We start from the raw sequence: 20,215 nt of genomic DNA on the forward strand, positions 1-20,215 counted from the left end.
TCTAATAGTGAAGTCATCTAAATTGTTATTATTTGTTTAGGACATTTGGGAAAAGGGGTTTCCAAGGGAGGGTTATGGAAAATGTAATGAGCGGTTGATTTCTGATCTCATTAACCCTGTTCCCCTGTCTTTATCCTGCCAGATATTTCAGACCTTGACTCGGAACTCCCACCTCCCAGAGTGTCCCGTGGTCACACCAGAGAGAAACGCACACGCAGGTACACATGGGATACCTACCAAAACCTCACCATGATGCTGATGACATGCTAATGCTTCCCTGGTCTCACCTGGTCATAACTCCATTTTCAAGTGTCATTCCAAATATGAGTTTATTTGTATCTTATTTGATACAAATAAGAGCCTAATTCCTTTTGAGAACAGGAGTACTGAAGGATGACTTTTCCCTTGTGTCTGACATTGATCTAGAACCCGAGCGGAACCACCTCCTCTGGCCAAGTCCCGTGACTCATCCCCGGTCCGCTCCACCCTGACCCGGCCACCTGCCAAGGGCTACTCCTCTCGCAGAGGTCGGTCACGCAGGGTCCACTACTCTCCTACCAGAACTACACACAGCACATTCAACACGCACTCAAAACAAATAATGATCGAGTTACCCCTGTTCTCAGGGGCTCTGACTCCGGACCCCCAGAAGCTAAGGCATATTGCCACGGACACCCCACTAACATGAACAACATTCACACTGCTCTATTTTCAGGCTGCCTTGAGGAATCACTGTGTAACCGAAACTCTGACCAAATGCTCTGCTACCAGAGCTTCTTTGGTTTTCTGTAGCAATCATGGAAGTCATGTTGATATTGAAATCCGAAAAGAGAGACCGTCTATGAGGGATGGTCTAGAACAGGGGTTCTCAAACTTTTTTATTTAGGATATTTTTTGGCGACCCCACACTTAATGTATCGCGTAATTTCAACGTGGAATTAAGGAATATCAAAATAAAAGCACACGTTGTTGAACTTGATCATGCATATTTATTAGAAAGTTTTATTACAGCACTATGTTATCAATACACATTTATAAAACAAGGCATATCGCTGCTGGCGGGACAAAACCTCATAACTCCATTTAAATTTTTTTTTTAATAAAAATATATCCGTAGATCATCCTCCATATGTGTGTGTGGGTTTTACAAAGTTTAAACAATGGGAAAGCATTAAACCGATCATCTGTCTAAACCTCCTAACTATATTCACCCTCAAATCTGTGTTCGTTTTTTTCATCTGCTGAAAAGTTGGGTTTTTGGAGTTATGAGGTTTTGTCCCGCCAGCAACGATATTTAGCCAAAATATGTTGCCGGAACAAAAAAAAAATATATATATACCGGTGTGTATATATATATATATATATATTGATTTTCTTATTTTCACCTACCCACGACCCCACGTTGGATCGCGACCCGTAGTTTGAGAACCGCTGGTCTAGAAGAAAAAAAGCGGCAGTGCAGATGTTTGCAAGTTTACTTATTTACATTTAATTTAACTGATGGAGGGTTAAACACATACATTCACACCTGACCTGGGAGCTGCTCAGGTGTACCATGTGCCAGGGGTGGTGATAGTTTCTGAGGGAGGGGAGAGCGACGCACAGACTTTCCTCACAAGCTCTGTTGTCTTAACATCTTGACTACCACTGCCCCAATGGAAAAACATCTACAACAGAGATAATCAATGCTTGTTACTGTTGCTTCTCCAGCCCTGTCGGAGTCTGAATCGGACCGCAGTGCTTCCCCTCCCCCTGCCAGGAAAGAACGAGAGAGCCCTGACATGAGGGACCACTCCAATAAATACAGGTTGGTTCATATCAGCGATGTAGTGTATTCTTCATCCTCTGTACTGGCAAAACGGAATACCTCATCAAAGACTGTGTAAAAATCCACTTTTCTACAGTGTTGTGCTGATGCCACTTGATGACCGTCGGTCCATATATTTTATATTTATATATATATATTTAAATCTTAATCCACTTTACAATAATAATTTGAAATAAATCCAACCTGCTCTTAAAACTTCCAATATTTCCATCATTACCTTTTGTTTTTTTCTCTCTTTCTGTCCAGAACTCTATCAGGCCTATCCTCCCTCCCCAACCCTCGAGCCTCCCCCGCACTCAACTACGCTGCCTCCCCTCGCACCTCTTCCTCTGCCTCGCGGCCGCGGAGGCCCGTGTCTGAGTCCGGTTCGGACCGTAGCGAGTCCCCTCCTGCGGTAAAACCCAGCCTCCGGCATGACGCCAGATACAAGTAAGCATCGACTCATCGACAGTCTCTGATCCCTTTTTTTCCTCTCAACTCTCTATGCTATCTAAAGTTTTATTTTTTTGTTCCCTTCTTTTTTCATCTGTCCATTTTCTTTGTCCCTAACCTCCCCACCCTCTGTATGAACCCCTCCCAGAGTTCTCCCTGACCTGCCGCTCCCAGTGCTGAGAAACTCCCCCATTACCATCCGCCAGGAGCCCCCCAGGAGAGTCAGCTCACCGCTCAGAGTCCCTCCCCCAGGTCAGTATCTTTATAACACATATCCACCACAAACACTAGTCCGACAACCTGGCTCCAGGCCAATACAGCCCGAATCCTCCAAACCAGTATTTTGCCTAAACGTCTTTTTTTTGGCTACTACTAAGCTACGTCTGCCACTATCCCAGCACAATACAACCATGTGATTGTAACCGTTCCTCTCTCTCTATCCCTCAGACTCTGACTCGGAGTCAGATGGCAGTTCCCAGAGGCAGGGCACCCCTTACAGCCAGGACTCCCACGGCAGATACAGGTATAGATGAGGCCCCCACGTCACCTCATCCCCCTACCGTCCCCCCAAGCCCCAACAAGATCACCCGGACTGGGGCTCTGGGCAGAAATTGCATGCCTCTGCTTTCTTACCTAACATTAGCTAATTGTAGCTCAACCATAACCATAAACACCTCTTCCTTTGTTTTGATTTTTATTGATATATTGATTTGTGTTTTAGAAGTCTAGTTTTTAATCCCATTTGAATTGTGACTGTGACTGTACACAGCTTTTTTTGTATTTCTGTTGAAGTTTTGTGTTTTGTCTGGTTTGTTAATAATGAAATAAAAACAACTTACACTGAACATGTCCCTCTACTGTATGTGGCTAAGTGTTGATGAGACAAAGGAAAGTTTGATCACATGATTGAAAAATGTCCCTATGGAACATCTTTATAACAAATCCCATCATTTACTGATCAGCTCTGAGTGAATTAGCATGCTTTACATCTCGTGCGATCGTTACATAAAACTGTATTTCATTTAAAATCATAAGCATGACCCATGCATGGCCCCGTACAGTATGACCAATACTGATATTGAATGGTTAACGCCTTGCTCTTGCTAATGGGCTGTGATCAATCATAAAGCTGTTAAACATCACAGGGAGAAACGGCCCCTCCCCCCAGAGAGACAAAGGTGAATATTCAATATTTCATTCAGTCTCATCCTCTCATGGATTTATTATCACATTTGAGCCACAGGTCCCCCCCTCCAAACATAACTGTTGTCTTCCTCTTCCCTCACTCCCGCCTCCCTCTGTTCTCTTCCAGAGCCCTCGCAGTTACTGCTGTAATCCCACAGCCCCAGGTAGAGCCCCCACGCTGGAGGGCCCCGAGTGTCACTTCCAGCATTCCTCCACAGAAAGGTGTGTGCGTTGTCTGATGGAGTGTATAAGTGTGTGAGATTTCTCGAGTTCGGGGCCTGTATCTCGGAAGTAGGAGTGCTGATCTGAGACCAGTCCTAGTGAGGTGTATATGGTCATGTAACCTGAGCAGTCTGATCTTATGTCAGTACTCCTATTCTTAGATGTTTTGAACATTTCTGGCCCGATTTGAAGAAATGTATATAAAAAAAGAATGTGTCCCCAGCTCCCTCTGAGTCGGAGTCGGAGGCCAGCTATGCGTCTGTCCCTCGTAAGGAGTCCACTGACAGTGTAAAGTCCAACAACTCCCACGGGGCCAAGGACCGGTACAGGTGAGACATCATATCAGCACGATTTCATCAAACACTGCCATGACACTTGCGTTGTCCAAACACAAAGCTTTTTTTAGAACCAGTTGACCTAACAATTCATTAAGCCCAAGTTTTGACCATGACCTGTCGTACACAGCAACAGATGTAGATCATACACAGTGCTAAGCTACTGTTGTCGTAGTGAAGACACTGTGTCTAAGTAAGGATCCATTTGTCAATAGCACAATTGGGACTTCATCAAAATAAAATGTATAATAAAACACAAGATACTTGTGCCCTAATGATAAGGATAAGTGCTCAATGAAGAAACCCTCTCCCATTGCTAAAAGAAAGCCTAACATATAAATTCTTATACTACATTCTTACACACTACAAATGTATTACTGGTACATGGCTCATAATGGCCCCACAATTAATTGTAACTAAGGTTATGATTTTGCCAAAGAAAACAAAAGTGTCACTGGTATAGGGGGGCAAGAGAATAGCAAAGACATCCGAGTCTGTTTCTCTGTCACAGTTTCACAGTTAACAGAGATGTGTGTGGAGTTAGAGCCAGGGCGATGAAGTGGTTAGGCTGCTTAAGACACGGAATAGTGTCTCAACTCAAATACAATCTGTACACAACGCATGATTACCAAACCAAGCCGCATTTCTCGGAGACGCTCTCTGATTGGCACTGACGACGCTCTCTGATTGGCCACTGACTCGTTTGCCCAATCCGTGACGATCTGTGTCTTTGCCCATTTCCACGTCAAACAGCCTGCAAACTACCTGGCGTTCTATCGCCATGCTCTAAGACAAACTCTAACCTTAACCAACTTCGAAGAGTGCCTAAACTTAACCAGTGTAGAAACAGGCGTCGGCCAATCAGAGAGCGTCTCCGAGAAATGCGGCTTGGTTTGGTAATCACGTGTACACAACAGACACACCTACAACTTCCTGTCAGTATTGCATCACATTTGGTTTCAATTCCATCCACAGTGATTGTAAAGAAGGATGCTTATAGAAGAAGTTGCGTATATGATGTATTATCCAGTATTCATATACTCTAATATATATAATTAGCTGAAGTCACAGTATGTATGTAAATATCAGTTTGACTTTTTATTTCCCAATTTTTAGCATTTACAGACTAGACTAAGTTAAAACCCAACAGTCTCTCAAGTCATACTCTTATTTCATCCGTTCTCCTTTGCCCACTCCAACACCTGCACACCACAAACAAACACCACACACTGACTCTGAAGTCTTAATCACAGACTGTATTGACATTCCCCATCGTCCTTATTTCCCAGGGTCCTCCCTGAGACCAGGGCCTCTCCGGCCCCAGCCAAACAGGAGCCTCGTCGCCGAACCTCGACCCAGCCCGGACCGCCGCCTCCTGAAGGTCGGTGTTCCCCACACTGCCTCTCTGTCCCGTCCTCTCTCATCCTCCCTGTGCTCTCTCATCCTCCTCTATCATCCTCATCGTGCTCTCTCCTCGTCCTCTCTCATCCTCCCCGTGCTCTCTCATCCTCTATCATCCTCATCGTGCTCTCTCATCCTCCTCGTCCTCTCTCATCCTCCCCGTGCTCTCTCATCCTCATCGTGCTCTCTCATCCTCATCGTGCTCTCTCATCCTCCTCGTCCTCTCTCATCCTCCCTTGTTCTCTCTCATCCTCCTCGTCCTCTCTCATCCTCCTCATGCTCTCTCATCCACCCTTGTTCTCTCTCATCCTCCTCATGCTCTCTCATCCTCATTGTGCTCTCATCCTCCTCTTTCATCCTTCTCGTGCTCTCTCATCCTCCCTTGTTCTCTCTCATCCTCCCTTGTTCTCTCTCATCCTCCCTCATGCTCTCTCATCCTCTCTCGTGCTCTCTCATCATCCTCATCATCTTCATGCTCTCATCCTCCCTTGTTCTCTCTCATTCTCCCTTGTTCTCTATCATCCTCTTCGTGCTCTCTCATCCTCACTTGTTCTCTCTCATCCTTCCTCATGCTCTCTCATCCTCCCTCATACTATCTCATCCTCCCTTGTTCTCCCTCATGCTCTCTCATCCTCCCTTAGCTCTGTCAATGCTGTTATGAGTCGTCGAGTACTGAACAGTTATGTCTTCTGTAACGCTCCCTCCGCTTGTCTCTTTGTCCATTTCAGATTCCTCTGACTCTTCCTCCGACCAGCTCGCACCCCTTCGGAGGTCTGGGAGTACAGACCGGGAGAGCAACCACAGGTATACATATACATGCATGTCCCTCTTCAACAAGTCTGCTGAACATTCCTGTAATTGTTGGCCCATGAATATCTTGAAGCTGTCGTGACTCTACTGTCTTCTCTCCTGCAGTATTCCAGTGGCCACTAATGGCAGGTCTGAGAGCAGCCCCCCGATCTACTGTAAGTACCGGTTTTGTCAGTGAAGCCTCAATGATGCTTTCTGTGTGGTGGACCACTGTAGGTGGGAGATTTTAAATGGTTTGATCTCTCTCTCTCAGCCAAGCCAGCGGAAGAGCCCGTCTACTCCCTGCCCCCAGACTCCTACCCTGCACACAACCCGGGGTGAGTAACCTTAACCTGTAAATGTAATCTACGTGTTATAGATGTGGCTGCTGCTGTGTGAAAACCATGTAACTCTTGTCCCTTGGGCACAGGAAACCCATTTAAATCCCATTGTAGAATTGAAAAAAGACAGTTATCAATGTTGAAGCCAGGCTGTCTTCCTCAATTCCTGAAAAGTTGTCTTTTTGGAGATACAAGTTTTTCCACAGTCTAGTAACGCCCCCCTCCCTCTCTATTTCTCAGGTACAGCTCGGACCTGAACACAGTGACGTTTGTGAAGGAGGGCAGTGTGGGTCTGAGGCTCGTGGGGGGGAACGATATTGGTATCTTTGTAGGAGGGATTCAGCCCAACAGCCATGCCCAGGAGCAAGGCATGAAGGAGGGCGACCAGATCCTGCAGGTAAGAAAACTTTTATTTTTTGTTTTAAGGAAAGTGGGTAGTCCACTTCCCTTAGTATTTTTTCTTCCTTTTTATTGAAACAGTAGGACGAGGAAAATGTCTTTCAAAAACCGAGATGAACCTGTTTTTGCATTCACCATCATTTCCTCCTGTCTCATGCAGACAAATGGAGTCGATTTTGGCCATTTCACGCGAGAAGAGGCCGCCAACTTCCTCATCGGCATAAAGAGAGGAGAACAGGTTGAGATCCGCACACAGAACAAGATGATCAGTGAGTATAGAACGGATTAAGAGTGACTTAATCTCAGTCCGCACTATCGCAGTGAACATATTATCGTACAAGTGATGTATTTATCAAATTCATCCTTGGGTCTCTCTTCTGCTAAACCTTCCTCCTCTCTCCAGTCTACAAGGAGATCCTCAAGTCCAACCTGGGGGACAACTTCTACATCCGTGCGCACTTTGACCACGAGCCGGAGGGCACCGTCGGCCTGAGCTTCACCAGAGGCGAGGTGTTCAGGGTGGTGGACACCATGCACCGCGGCAAGCTGGGCAAGTGGCTGGCCATCCGCATGGGCAACGACCTGCATGAGCTGGACAAGGGCACCATCCCCAACCAGGCCAGGTGGGAGGAGGATGGAGGAGGAATGGCTGATTGACTGATGATTAATTACCCCGTATCCAGTGCCCTGAATTGCCATCTTTCACATTTCAGAATTCTTTGATTTGAATTCAGGCGACCCCCCCCCCCCCCTTAAATTGGCTGCACTCAATCGTAGATAGTAGAATTGTAGAAATGTTTTAAAAAAGGGGCAGGAGAGGGCGATTCATGGGTCTGGATCCAGACTAGTGATTTAACTTTACAATCTGAAATAGGAATCTGATGTACTCTGGAAACAAATTTCAGTCTTTGCAGCTTTTGTAAATTTGATACGTCATAGACCCGATGTATTACAAGATGCATTCTCTTGTGCTTTAGCTCTGTTTACTTATTTCGCCCTCCCTCTCCTAGGGCTGAGACCATGGCCATTATGGAGCAGGCTCAGAGAGCCAGTGGAGACAAGCAGGTGTCGGGACCCAGAGCAGAGTTCTGGAAACTACGGGGGGTCAGAGGCAACAAAAAAAAGATCCGCAGAACTCGTGATGACCTCCTGCAACTCACCATTCAGGGCAAATTCCCGGCCTATGAAAAAGTGCTGCTCAGAGAAGGTTGGTGTTTTTTTGAGTCCTTCATTTGTTGACTGTGACACAGAAATATATATTTCTTTTATCCACTTTTTCTCCTTTTTTCCCCCAATTTTTTTCTCCCATCCCAATTTTGCTGTGCCAATTCTCCCCTGTCTTGAACGTTGCTCGCATATGCCCCCCACAGGCTGGTCGTAGGGAGGATAGAAGCCTTGCATCACATGTCCCCTCCGATACATGTGGAGGCAGCCTGTCGCATCTTTTCACCTGCCAGCGCGGACTCTCATTGGCAAGGTGTAACGTGTGGGAGGCTCACACTACCCCCGCCATTTCCTGTCTCTGCTGTGCAGGCGTCCCCCAACCAACCTGTAGGAGTCACTGTCCACAATGTCCAGATTACCAAATCAAATCAAATCAAATTTATTTATACGGCCCGACAACACACGTTAATGTCCCCATGGGCCGTACAGGTCTTCTTTAAACAAGTCAAGAAGAAAACATAACAATAAGTCAAGAACAGAACAAGAACACCATAAGGTCCAAACATTTTTAGATGAATGCAAATAAATGAAAGAATGCAAGCACTCCCAGACATACCCCACGCGAAGGTAAGGAAAAACTCACTAAAACCTAACAATAGGGAAAAAAGCTCCACAGGCAGTGTGGAGGAGAGAAACCTTAGAAGGGCCATTCAAGGGGGGGGATCTCCCTTCTTAGATGTTGGTGATAGTAGTGTTGCAGACGGACAGTTGGTAAGCATGCACTCATGTACCACCCATCGACTTCCACCCATCGACTTCCACCCGCCAACTCTGCCAATTGAGTTAGTATGACGACCGGCCCAAGCCGGAGGCAACGGCGACAGCCAGAGTCGAACCCGGTGTCTCTTGCGTTGGTGACGAGCGCAATGTACGCTGCGCCACCCAGCCGCCAATGACACAGAAATATCTTATCCATAGTATTCCATCACCTAATCATCGGAGATATCACAAACGACAGATGAAAAAAATAAAAGAAGGAAGAACACATATTTTTTAAGAATTACAAGAATGTCAAAAGCGCAGTTTGGTTTTTTAACATGCTCTCACTTGTCCATGTAATTGCTGACTAGTTGAACCAGTTTTAATGCTGTCAAAACATAGTAGACGTAGTAGAGAGGTGCTTACATTTCCATACAGAATCAGCTTCCACATCACAAAATGGCTGCCGTTGCACACACTACATCTCCCAGAATGCCTCACCACTCAGACAGGTGTAGTTGTTTAAGTCACCAAATTGAAGCAGGATTTGAGAACTTTACAGCGGCGGAACAAGGGGAGCAGAGGGACAGAGGAACCCACATTCAGGAAAGTACAGAACTGACTTAAGAAGTGCGGCTGGGTGGCGTAGCGGAGATTGCGCTTGTCACCAATGCAAGAGACTCCGGTCTCGACTCCCCGAGTCAACATTGCCAGCGGCTTGGGCCAGTCGTCATACTATCTCAATTGGCAGAGGTAGCGGGTGGAAAGTCGATGGGTGGGGATTGGACGTTGTGGACAGCGACTCCTACAGGTCGGTTGGGTGACGACTGTACAGCAGAGACAGGAAGTATCGGGGGCAGCGTGAGCCTCCCACGCGTTACTCCTCGCCACTGAGAGTCCGCGCTGTCTGGTGAAAAGATGCGACAGGCTGCCTCCTCGTGTACCGGAGGGGACACGTGATGCAAGGCTTCTATCCTCGCTACAGCCGACCAGTGGGAGGCATAGTCTAGCAACGTTCAAGACAGGGGAGGGGAGAATTGAAGGGGAGAATTGGCGATACGAAATTGGGATGGGAGAAAAAATTGAAAAATAAGGAGAAAAAGTGGATCAAAAAAAAAGAACTGACTTAAGAACTAATCAAGTGGAACAAGAACCTAAACGGGGGAGCTTTATGTTGCGCTTTTTTTATTTTATTCTGTTGAGTATTTAAAGAACCTTTTTCTCGTCTGAGATGTTTTAAGTTGGTTATTTGGCTTTGAATGAAGAAATTACCTGAGTTACCTGTTAATTAATAACCGGCCTGCTGGAGAACAATACAACTTCCAACTTCTTTTAAATTATTCTATTTATGCCTGTTTTGAATCCCAGAGCTGTTTGTAGGTGTTTCTTTCCTCAGTTAGGTGATGGTCAACACATGTTTTGTGTAAGATGTAAACCTCTCATATGGACTGCTTTTTTATATAGCGCTTTTATCCAAAGTCTCATAATGATTCACACATTCACACACCGATGGCGAAGGCAACCATGCAAGGTGCCATGCAAGATCCTTTTCTCTCCATCTGAATATAGTCATCATCTGTCAGATAGCCTCTTATCATCATGAAATATGTCTGTAGCATCCTACTCATCATCTGAATATAGTCATCATCTGTCAGATGGCCTCTTATCATCATGCAATATGTCTTGTCACATCCTTGTCTTCTCACAGTTCTCATCACTTCTCGAAATTCCTCTCTTATGATCATTAGCTTCAGTCTTTGTTTTTTGATCCCTGCCCTACCAGCTGTCTCCCTAGCTCTTCCAGTCTGTTTACCAGCATTCTTCACCATCTGTAATGTCATGAGATGGCCACAAGGGCAGGCTAGGGGTCGGGTGGTAAGAAGTTGGACTTTTATTCTCCAGCTGGCAGGTTATTACCAGGTAACTGGCAATTTCTTCATTAGAACCAACTTAAAACATGTCTGAGGAGAAAAATTATTCCAAAAAGGCTCAACATGAAGTTAGTTTTCCCCTGTTATGGTTCTTGTTCAACTTGAGCAGTTCTTGGTCATTAAGGTACTTTACTGAATGTAGGCGGTCTTTTTCTACGTTTGTTTGCCCAGCTGTTCTCAAGTCCTGCTTTAATTAGGTGGGTTTAGCACCTACACTTATCTTGAGTGGTGAGGCATTCTGGGAGAGGTAGTGTGGTGGCCGTTTTGTGATGTGGCAGCAGATCCTGTATGGGAATGTAGCGCCCCTCTACTACATGTCCCCTTGGTGATGCCCCAAAATGTAGCACTGAACGGCACAGGAAGTCCTTCATTCCGACAGCCATCAGACTTTACAATGCATCACTGTGCCTCACTGCATCACTGAGCACAGAGAGACAGCTACCATCTTCCTGGACTTTTACTTTTAAAACAACATATTATATATATATATATATATATATATATATATATATATATAAAACAATATTACACTTACAGTACACTTAATGTAGATCTCTGTATTTTTTACTGTGTATTTATATTAGAATGTACATACATTCCAGCTCTCGGCATTGCTACCAGCTTGGCTGGTCGTTCATACTAACACAATTGGCAGTGTTAGGGGTGGGAAAGCTGGTGGGTGGGTCCTGGTCGTTGTAAAACAGCGACTCCTACAGTTCGGTCGGGGCGCCTGCTCAGCGAGGAAAGGATCTAAGGGGGATAGTGTGATCCTTCCACACGTTACACCCTCTCAGTGAGAGTCCGCGCTGCCAGGTGAAAAGAGGCGGTTGATTGGCTACACATGTGTCGGAGGAAGCATGTGATAGCCTCCACTCTCCCAGACCGACTGTAGGGGGTAGGTGCTCAGCGACCAGGAAGGGGATTGGGAATTGGCATAACGACTAACATTGGGATGGGAGAAAAACGGAGGAAAAAGGAGGGGGGAAAAGATTACAAAAATAAAAATAAAAAATGTACATACATTACATAGGAAATGTGAATCCCGGACCGTATTTTTTAAATTATTATTTTATTCTTTATTCTTAGGCCATTTTTGTTGTTCTTATTCGTGATTTGTTTTGTCTACCTAAATGTTTACTGTGAGCGATTTGTAGTGCCAAATTTCCCTCGAGATGATTAAAGTATTTCTATTCTATTCTATACAATGTCTTGTCTACAGCTAATTTCAAAAGGCCCATTGTTATCCTGGGTCCTCTTAATGATATTGCCATGGAGAAGCTGGTCAGAGAGATGCCGGATGAATATGAAGTGGCACGTAAGTTCTGTCATTTATCTTTTTAATCATAATTATCAGTATTATCAAAATGAAATGAATACAATTTTCATTTGTCATGATGAATTCATGATATTCTTGCATCTTTTATTTTCCTTATCTATTCTGCCCTCGCTCTTGTGTTATGGCAGTAATGGTGCCCCGAGGTGGAGCAGTGGAAGGTGGTTCCACGGTCATTAAGCTGGACACAGTGAGGAAGATAGCTGAGAAGGTGAGCATTAACGTTCATGTTGAGGATTTGTGGAATCTGGTACAGCACAGGTATGTTGCTTCTGGAGTAAATCACAAGCGTGAACATTCAAAAGTATTAAACGGGAAACTGCTAATCTAATACAGAAAAGACGTTTTAGCAGTGAAACAACTTGTGTTTGTGGGTTCAAATTCTACACTACAGCAGCTGAATTAGACTATTTGGCTATGTTTACACTGCAAGCCATAGTGCTCAATTCTAATTTATTGCTCAAATCAGATTTATTTTGTTTGCCTGCTCACATAATTTTTTTAATGTGGCCAATATCAGATTCCAGTGTGAACTGGTCACGCTCCTGAACTGACCTGCATGCACAAATGAACAATAACGTAGATGGAAGTAAACATAGAGGACACTGAAGTCACAGTTTATGGTTTAATTTATAAGTTGATGTGTAGTGGACTCCAGCTAATTTGTGAGCAGATGATAATGGGGGTGAGGAGGAGGTGAAAGAGAGCCATTTCTTCTTTCAATATGCTTTCAAACACAGACCGGTTATGATATGTCCCCTCAAATACTTATAGGGTAAACTCCTCACTGTCTCTCCACTGACCAGCTGAGATCTGAGTCACGTATAAGCAAAATTAAAAATAAGACATCTGATTAGTGACACTTTTGCCTGCAGTCTGAATGTAGCCTTTGTCTTGTGTGTTTCTTCTGCTGTTCCCAGGACAAGCACCCCCTGCTGGACATCACTCCCACTGCAGTGGAGAGGCTGAACTACATCCAGTACCACCCCATGGTTCTGTTCCTGGACCCCCACAGCAGGAAGGAGGTCAAGGCCATGAGACAGAGGTACAGCCCAGACTCCAACAAGAGCTCCAGAAAACTCTACGCACAGGCCCTCAAGATTAGGAAGCACTGCAACCACCTCTTCTCAGGTAAAATCACATACAATTTACCATAGACATGTACCCGGCATAGTACACTTGAAAAATAAACACAGAATCATTGTAAATTCATTTTAAAAAGTAATATATATTTATTATCTCATCTTTCCCTTTTTATTAAATATCTTGTCTTGCCTGTGGTTTTCTGCCAGTTCAGTGTTTTCTTTTCATTCTCCCTCCCAGCACGTATTGACCTGCAGCCCAGCTCTCATGTGTGGTATGAGAGTCTAAAAGAAAAGATCCGTAACCAGCAGGCCAAACCTGTCTGGGTGTCTGAGGTCACGGTATGACACGGCTCCTTCTCACTCTCTCACACACAAGCCCCTTCCTCTGTCTGACTCAAACTTTAGTGTAAATGGAAGGTTCTTTAATGTAATGTAATGATCATTGACTGTGTTAGTAGTGTACTAAACTCAATGGAGGAACTTTAGAAGTATGAAGTAACCTCATTATGGGGTGTTTTCACCTGGTTTTAGAAGTATGAAATAACCTCATTATGGGGTGTTTTCACCTGGTTTTAGAAGTATGAAATAACCTCATTATGAGGTGTTTTCACCTGGTTTTAGAAGTATGAAATAACCTCATATGAGGTGTTTTTACCTGGTTCTAGAAGTATGAAGTAACCTCATTGTGGGGTGTTTTCACCTGGTTTTAGAAGTATGAAGTAACTTCCTTGTGGGGTGTTTTCACCTGGTTTTAGCTCTTAAAGAATGGAATCACAAAAACGTTTCTTGTGTCTTATGTAATAGTTGGAAGGTGGTGGAGAAGAGGACCTGGACGCGTTGGACAGAACCCATTCTGATTACCTGAGTGCCGCCAGCGACCTGGAGGACACAGACGGAGAGGCCTTCACCGACGACGCCTACACTGATAATGAGGACCTCGACGAGGCTTTCCCTAGCCAGGACGCAGTCAAGCCCGCGCGGAGCTCCAGGGCCACTGCTGGGTCGGCACTAGCCCGATCCTCTGAGCCCGCCTTTGGGCACCACAGCCCCGACACGGAGTCCCCTCCACCCAGAGAAATCCCACCATTGATGGACGTACCTGAGCTCAGTTCATCCCGCCGTGGGAGCCATATGGATTACAGCCCGTCTCACTCACCTGCGCCCGAGGAAGAGGACTCCCCGTCCCATCGTAGTTACTCGGATTCGGATATGAGTGTCACTGTCCCAGAGGCCCCCATCAGCCCACCACCTTCAGAAGGTCCTCCAGACTTTATAGCCCCTGACCCCCCTATGCTGCACTCTGTGTCTGAGCCTGCGCCTGCTGAGGAGGAGCCTGAACCCGTCACACTGTCTGTCATCGAGGAGAAACTTCAGCAGGTGAACATAATGGTGTTCCTCGTGTTTTTTAAAGGCTCAATCCATGATCCAAATGTAAACAAATGGGTTGCCCCACTACTAAAAATGGCTAATGGGAATGGAGACATGTTTTAATTTTATAGTTGATGTGAATTGTCTTTACAATATGATTTTTTATATATATAATTTGCTTCATTTTGTGTCTGTGAATGGTTTAAAAAAGGGTATAGTAATTATTTTTTATAAAAATGATTATCTTTGATCTACAGATCAAACATTTCAAGAATGTATGTGAATATAGTATACCTCATATTTATATGGTCAGAAAACATGTGGATTGGGCCTTTATAAATGCCTATAGTAGTGTTTATATTCATTATATAATTGAAACTAAGATGAATCCGACTGTTGCACTGTTTTGTATAATGTAATGCAGGTGTATTATTATTTTATCTTTATTTTCTATTATATTCAATTAACTTTTTATTTGTGTATTTGTTGTGTCCTCTTACCTAGGCTCGCATGGCAGAACCACAGGCAGAGACCAAGAGGAAATCCCCTCAGTTTATTGTGTAAGTATTCATTTACATATGTTTCAGTGTTCATTCAGATTGGAATGGGAGTAAATATGTTTTGGTAATGTTGCCCTCCTCGTCTCCTTTCTGATAGGCTGGCTCATCACCAAGCCGTCCAATTCAGACGCACACAGATCCGAGGCAGCGACAGCTCTGAGGAAGAGAAGGAGGCCGATGATATTGAATGGGGCCCAGCCACAGAACTCTAGATTTTTACCAGGGCCAGAACTATTCAGCACAGTGTTCTAGAAGCAGAACTGTTCCAGAACTAAACTTGCAGAGGGTCCTGTTCACAACCAGAACTCTAAAAAGACCCTACTCCACTAGCACATGGCCCCAGGACAACAACGGAGGACTACCAGCCCAGCAGGGAAAGGAAAACAACCATCTCACTCCCTGTGCATCTTTAGCTGTCAATGGAATGTGAAACCGTTCTCTGATCACATGTTTCTGCTGCTGAACCAACTTTTGTCTGAGGATGAAGTTTGAGTGACCACCCGCGGGGCTTCATTCAGTGACGTGATGTCGGAGGAAGTTGTGTTTACTGTTCGGTCTCACCACACTATTCTACATGTCCATGTCTGAATGCTGAATGAATTTTAAGCTGGAAATGCCTCTTGTAAAAAAATGTTTTTACTTTTTTAGAATGATTTTTTCTTTTTGTATTTAAAGAGCCTGCTGTAAAACATAATGTTGCTATTGTTTAACCTTTTCAGAAATATTATGATTTTTGCATATAAGACTAGACTGTACATGCAGGGACCCTGATAAAATATTTGGATATATCATGTATCACAAACTTCCATTTCTACATTGGCTTTATTAAAGATTGCAATAATGTGATGATGTCATGTTAGTGCGCACATTTTTTCCTTCTATGCCTTGAGTGAGATGATGGTAAATATCCCCCTTAATCACCATTATCACTCAAAACAGTCATTAACATCCCCCTTTAAATAGTCATTCAAAACCGTAATTTGAACATCCCCACCCCTCTCCATATGAAGTAGTGACAGGTTGTTCTCTACTTAGTTAGAGTGAGCAGTGGGAGCCGACTCGCACATCTGAAGAGAGCAGATTTTTGTATTTATTTTTTTCCCCATGTGAAGCTGGACTGACTTGCATGAGTACATCAACAAGGACAGTCAGTCTGGTTAGGACTGGGTTGCCCCTAGTATGAGCGATGGGGACCTATACGTGACATGAGAGACTCCTGTGTATATTCAGCACGAGGGTCTGACTGCTGTGTTTGTCATATGGTATTTTTAAGTTTCAAGTTCAAGTTTCTTTATTAATTATCACAATAAAATACAAGTACTTTACAGTGAAATTATTGGTTCTGTATGAGCCCCTGAGAGTGCTTCATACAGTAAAAAAAATAAGTAAGAGTGAGTACAGAGGAGGAATATACAGTACAAATTTGTAAACAGTGAGGTACAATGCAGAAAATGATGTACAAAACGTTGAGGTAAGGTGCAAATGAGGTATGAATGTAGTGCAAATCTCTTTAATAATAGATAAATATAATGTAGTGTTAAAGTGACTAAAGTCAGTGTTAAGGTGAGTGTTTGTTTAACACTGACTAACTATACAGTTTACCAAAGTGATCTACCGGTTCCAAAGCATTGCTGCTACCTTTTCTCCTTCCACAACTCTCCTGTGTGCAGCCCAGCCAAGGCATCACATACTATAGTATAGTCTATATGAAACTAGAACCTGGATCACAGTATTCTACTGCCAACCATTCCCAAACCACTGGATGGAAATAAAATGAAATTACATCGTTTTTTATTTGAATGCAGAGGATGGATGTTAGGCTACATATTAAGCTGCAATTTTCGGACTTTTTGCAACCGGCACTTTGGCGACCCCTAGTGGCTCGGGTGTGCATATTTTGTAATACAATATAGAATTGAAGGCTTATTTGTTGCCTGTCGATAGCGACAAAATCCGTTCAGCGGTTCTCGAGTTACATGCCGGTATTTGAGGCTTGTGCAAAGTACACGGTATTGCGCAAAATACCACTCCCGACTCAGGCTGCAGTAGTTCCGTCAATCTAGATCTGATCACGAAAATTATTGTGGATTGTTGTAGCCAATGAGTGTGGCTTCCAATGATACCCCATGTGGGGATGTGTGAATCAGGGATCTAGGTGAACAACTAAATTCTTTAACAGGAAGCCAAATGAATTGAAGTCTATGAGAAAACTGAGTTTTTCTTTGTACACAGTTTACCCAAATCACTCCTAATCACTCATTTCTGAATGGATCTTTATGAATTTTGGATATGTACTACATAAGGCTTCAGGCTATGGCTCCGTCTGGATTTGTAAGTCATACCACCTTCTGGGGAAATACTACCTCTGGACTACTAACTACTACAGAAAAACTTGAGTAACACGTTTTTTGCAACTCAAGTTCAGACCTATGTTACTCTATTACGTTAGCACTAAAAGTTTTTTTTTGTTTTGTTTTTGGAATCAGAAACTTCAGAATGTCATCTTTCAAAAGAGACCAGGCTCATGCATGTGCTATACGTATAAAGTATGTTGTTTTGGTTTGCAAAAAAGGTATGCAGTCCTCAAAAACGAAAACGAAAATGGCCAATTTTGGGGGCGCCTGTTAATTAAGAGGATTTATTAACGTTTCTTTGAGAACCCATCATAGATGAGTCACAGCATGCAACCCACTGTGCCAGAACACTGCTGCCTTTCAATTCAACTGGGTTTTATATGTGGACTGTCTAAAAGCAGTCACTACATTGACTTTGCCAGACTCTTCTCGTGGACTGTAAAGGTGTATCCTACAGTAGGCGTGGTTAAAAGGGGCACGTGGTCGACACACACAGGTGCACCAGGGTATCTTGATGTGTGTGAATTGATATACGAGCAGAGACATCATTTGTGTGCTTTTTCCACTGAGAGACGCATTCTATTTTATTCCCATTTACCAACCACCAAAAAAGGTCATTTAATTTCAGCCTACAACAATTACTAATGACGTGCTGTATACAATTCCCAAACTATTCGCCGCATATTTCAAACACCTGAAACAAAAAATCGAGAGGAACGCTCCTCATGCAGCATAGCTCGTGTTCCGGATGCCGCGGCTGCACTGACTGTTTGTGGTGAGCAGCCTCCAGAGCGCCTGCAGTCCGCCTGCGCGCAGCGCTCCATGTGTGACAGCGGGAGGAAGGGAGACGCACCGTTTACGTGGGTGAAGGTCGGGTTCGATGGCACCACAGAGGTACCGCTGGTAAGTGGCAGAGCACCGAAGTGGCGAGTCGGGGGGTGGGTGGGGGGGTTGTACGTGAAACTCCGAGAAGTCAGGATGATGGACGGCAAAGGCACTTTGAAGATGTTCACCCGAAAGAAACGGGAACTGAACAAGACGCCATCCATCTCGAAGAAGATCCGAACAGGAAGCCCCGGGCCACAGACTAGCACCTCATCAGTAAGTAGCACATCGTCGTTTCTCTGAATGTCCTCACGTCACTCGCACTGCGCTGCTTCATGTTGTTAGCTGCTGTCTGGTCTGTCTATCGTGTATGGCCAGTGGAGAAGAACAAGACTACATGAACACGCTGCTTTGGACAAGAGAGAACTTGGGGGGTGGGAAGTGACAGACAGAGACGAGGGTTTACTGACACCATAGGGGAAATGTGTTAAATTGTTCAACATTCATGGACTAATAATAATCCCAATGATGACTGTAACCAGCTGTTGGTGATTTAATTGAGGTTTGGCTCTGAAACTATCAGAAATGTTTCATACTTGCATGCAGTGAAGACAGACCCACCCACCTTGAACCACTAGTACGTTAGCCTATTGACTCTTCGTAGATTGTGTTGGTGAGCATCAACTGCACATTGACTCATTTCTGGCTAATATAGGACGTTTCTGCGTGGGCTATTGTTGCCACGTAACGTTAAGCCACACGGCAAATGCTCTTGTAGTTTCAAAAGTGACTTCTGCTTAAGATGGGGGTAGAACAGTAGGGAAAGGACTGAGCATGCTGAAACGTGGGGATAAGACCAGCTGCAACCCCTACGCTACAAGCCTAAGGGTTAAGAAAGGAGAGTCTAAATCCAAGGACAAACTGGACATTCTGCCAAACAGACCTAATTTATGGCGTAAACAGGTATGTTGCTACGCCTTCTAATATCCATCACACATCCTAGACATTCAAGTGGTTTTTGTTTAATACAAAAACACTTCAAAAGTACCTATGCTAATTAAATGTATGACCCAGGTTAAAATGATTTGCATTCCTTTTTAGAGTAGACTAGTCATCCTTGATGCTCTCGTCAGAGTTGGGCACCATAGGGTTTCCTGGTGCAGAAGAGACACCTGCTGCAGTTGTCCATGTAATGTAACACTGCTCCTCCAAATGGCAAGTTCAGAAGCAGCTGTGGCCAGAGTTTCATTGTTAACATGCAGTAGTTGGGAGGGCATGGCCCATGATGCACATGTACTGTACCTGCCAGTAGAGCTGGGTCACGTGAGGGAAACATAGCCGACATACCATGATATTCAGAGACTTTTACCTCTTCACCATACATGCTGCTTGGGTATGGAAAATCACACGTTAGATACTGGTAATCCAGTTGATGTCCATCATGGACTGCAGGTTAATTAATGGGATGTGTGATACAGTATAAACATTTGACTATTTTCAGTGAAAAATATAACTTAATATTGACTTTGTATCATTAATGTAGATGATAAAATTGTATCATGATTCACTATATATATATATATATATATATATATATATATATATATATATATATATATATATATATATATATATATATATAGCCCTGAAGGCAGGCCTAAAGCAAGGTTCCAGAGAGGGCTAAAATAGCTCATAAACCACTGATAGCCAGCAGTCAGACTTTAGATGCCCAGTTACTCGGCTGTCTCCACTACCTTACCACCGGCCATCCACCACAACCCTCTCATTGGTTGTTGTGGTCAAAGGAGAAGTTAGGGCAGGTAATGACAGAATGTACACCATTCTCTCTCTGAAGAGTGCAGTCATTTTACATACTGAAGTTGCTATTTTGTGGGGGTTTTTCT

At 44.1% G+C, this 20,215-nt stretch overlaps 2 protein-coding genes across 6 annotated transcripts in view; both read left to right on the top strand.

Moving 5' to 3' along the window:
- tjp3 (tight junction protein 3) overlaps nucleotides 1-15,979 on the top strand; it is a 31,594-nt gene extending 15,615 nt beyond the window's left edge. For all 3 annotated transcript variants that reach the window (XM_084307543.1, XM_084307542.1, XM_084307544.1), the window contains exons 8-30: nucleotides 143-218; nucleotides 427-527; nucleotides 1,711-1,807; nucleotides 2,075-2,257; nucleotides 2,409-2,512; nucleotides 2,708-2,783; nucleotides 3,573-3,667; nucleotides 3,891-3,996; nucleotides 5,292-5,383; nucleotides 6,132-6,207; nucleotides 6,319-6,368; nucleotides 6,467-6,530; nucleotides 6,774-6,930; nucleotides 7,093-7,201; nucleotides 7,336-7,555; nucleotides 7,943-8,139; nucleotides 12,006-12,101; nucleotides 12,251-12,330; nucleotides 13,040-13,250; nucleotides 13,443-13,543; nucleotides 14,009-14,581; nucleotides 15,077-15,132; nucleotides 15,230-15,979. In XM_084307543.1, coding sequence (XP_084163669.1) covers nucleotides 143-218; nucleotides 427-527; nucleotides 1,711-1,807; nucleotides 2,075-2,257; nucleotides 2,409-2,512; nucleotides 2,708-2,783; nucleotides 3,573-3,667; nucleotides 3,891-3,996; nucleotides 5,292-5,383; nucleotides 6,132-6,207; nucleotides 6,319-6,368; nucleotides 6,467-6,530; nucleotides 6,774-6,930; nucleotides 7,093-7,201; nucleotides 7,336-7,555; nucleotides 7,943-8,139; nucleotides 12,006-12,101; nucleotides 12,251-12,330; nucleotides 13,040-13,250; nucleotides 13,443-13,543; nucleotides 14,009-14,581; nucleotides 15,077-15,132; nucleotides 15,230-15,344 — 3,035 coding nt within the window. In that variant the 3' untranslated portion in view covers nucleotides 15,345-15,979. The remainder of the gene's footprint in view (nucleotides 1-142; nucleotides 219-426; nucleotides 528-1,710; nucleotides 1,808-2,074; nucleotides 2,258-2,408; nucleotides 2,513-2,707; nucleotides 2,784-3,572; nucleotides 3,668-3,890; nucleotides 3,997-5,291; nucleotides 5,384-6,131; nucleotides 6,208-6,318; nucleotides 6,369-6,466; nucleotides 6,531-6,773; nucleotides 6,931-7,092; nucleotides 7,202-7,335; nucleotides 7,556-7,942; nucleotides 8,140-12,005; nucleotides 12,102-12,250; nucleotides 12,331-13,039; nucleotides 13,251-13,442; nucleotides 13,544-14,008; nucleotides 14,582-15,076; nucleotides 15,133-15,229) is intronic.
- A 2,084-nt stretch (nucleotides 15,980-18,063) lies between these two features.
- The window catches only part of arhgap45b (Rho GTPase activating protein 45b), a 46,232-nt gene continuing 44,080 nt past the window's right edge, over nucleotides 18,064-20,215 (top strand). For 2 of the 3 annotated variants that reach the window (XM_084337978.1, XM_084337979.1), the window contains exon 1: nucleotides 18,064-18,587. In XM_084337978.1, coding sequence (XP_084194104.1) covers nucleotides 18,309-18,587 — 279 coding nt within the window. In that variant the 5' untranslated portion in view covers nucleotides 18,064-18,308. Of the gene's footprint in view, nucleotides 18,588-18,741; nucleotides 19,275-20,215 lie in introns of those variants that run through there. The other variant, XM_084337980.1, reaches the window with a different exon arrangement.

This window comes from Notolepis coatsorum, assembly GCF_963971535.1.
Source record: "Notolepis coatsorum genome assembly, chromosome: 2".
In the NCBI taxonomy this organism is placed as follows: Eukaryota; Metazoa; Chordata; class Actinopteri; order Aulopiformes; family Paralepididae; genus Notolepis; species Notolepis coatsorum.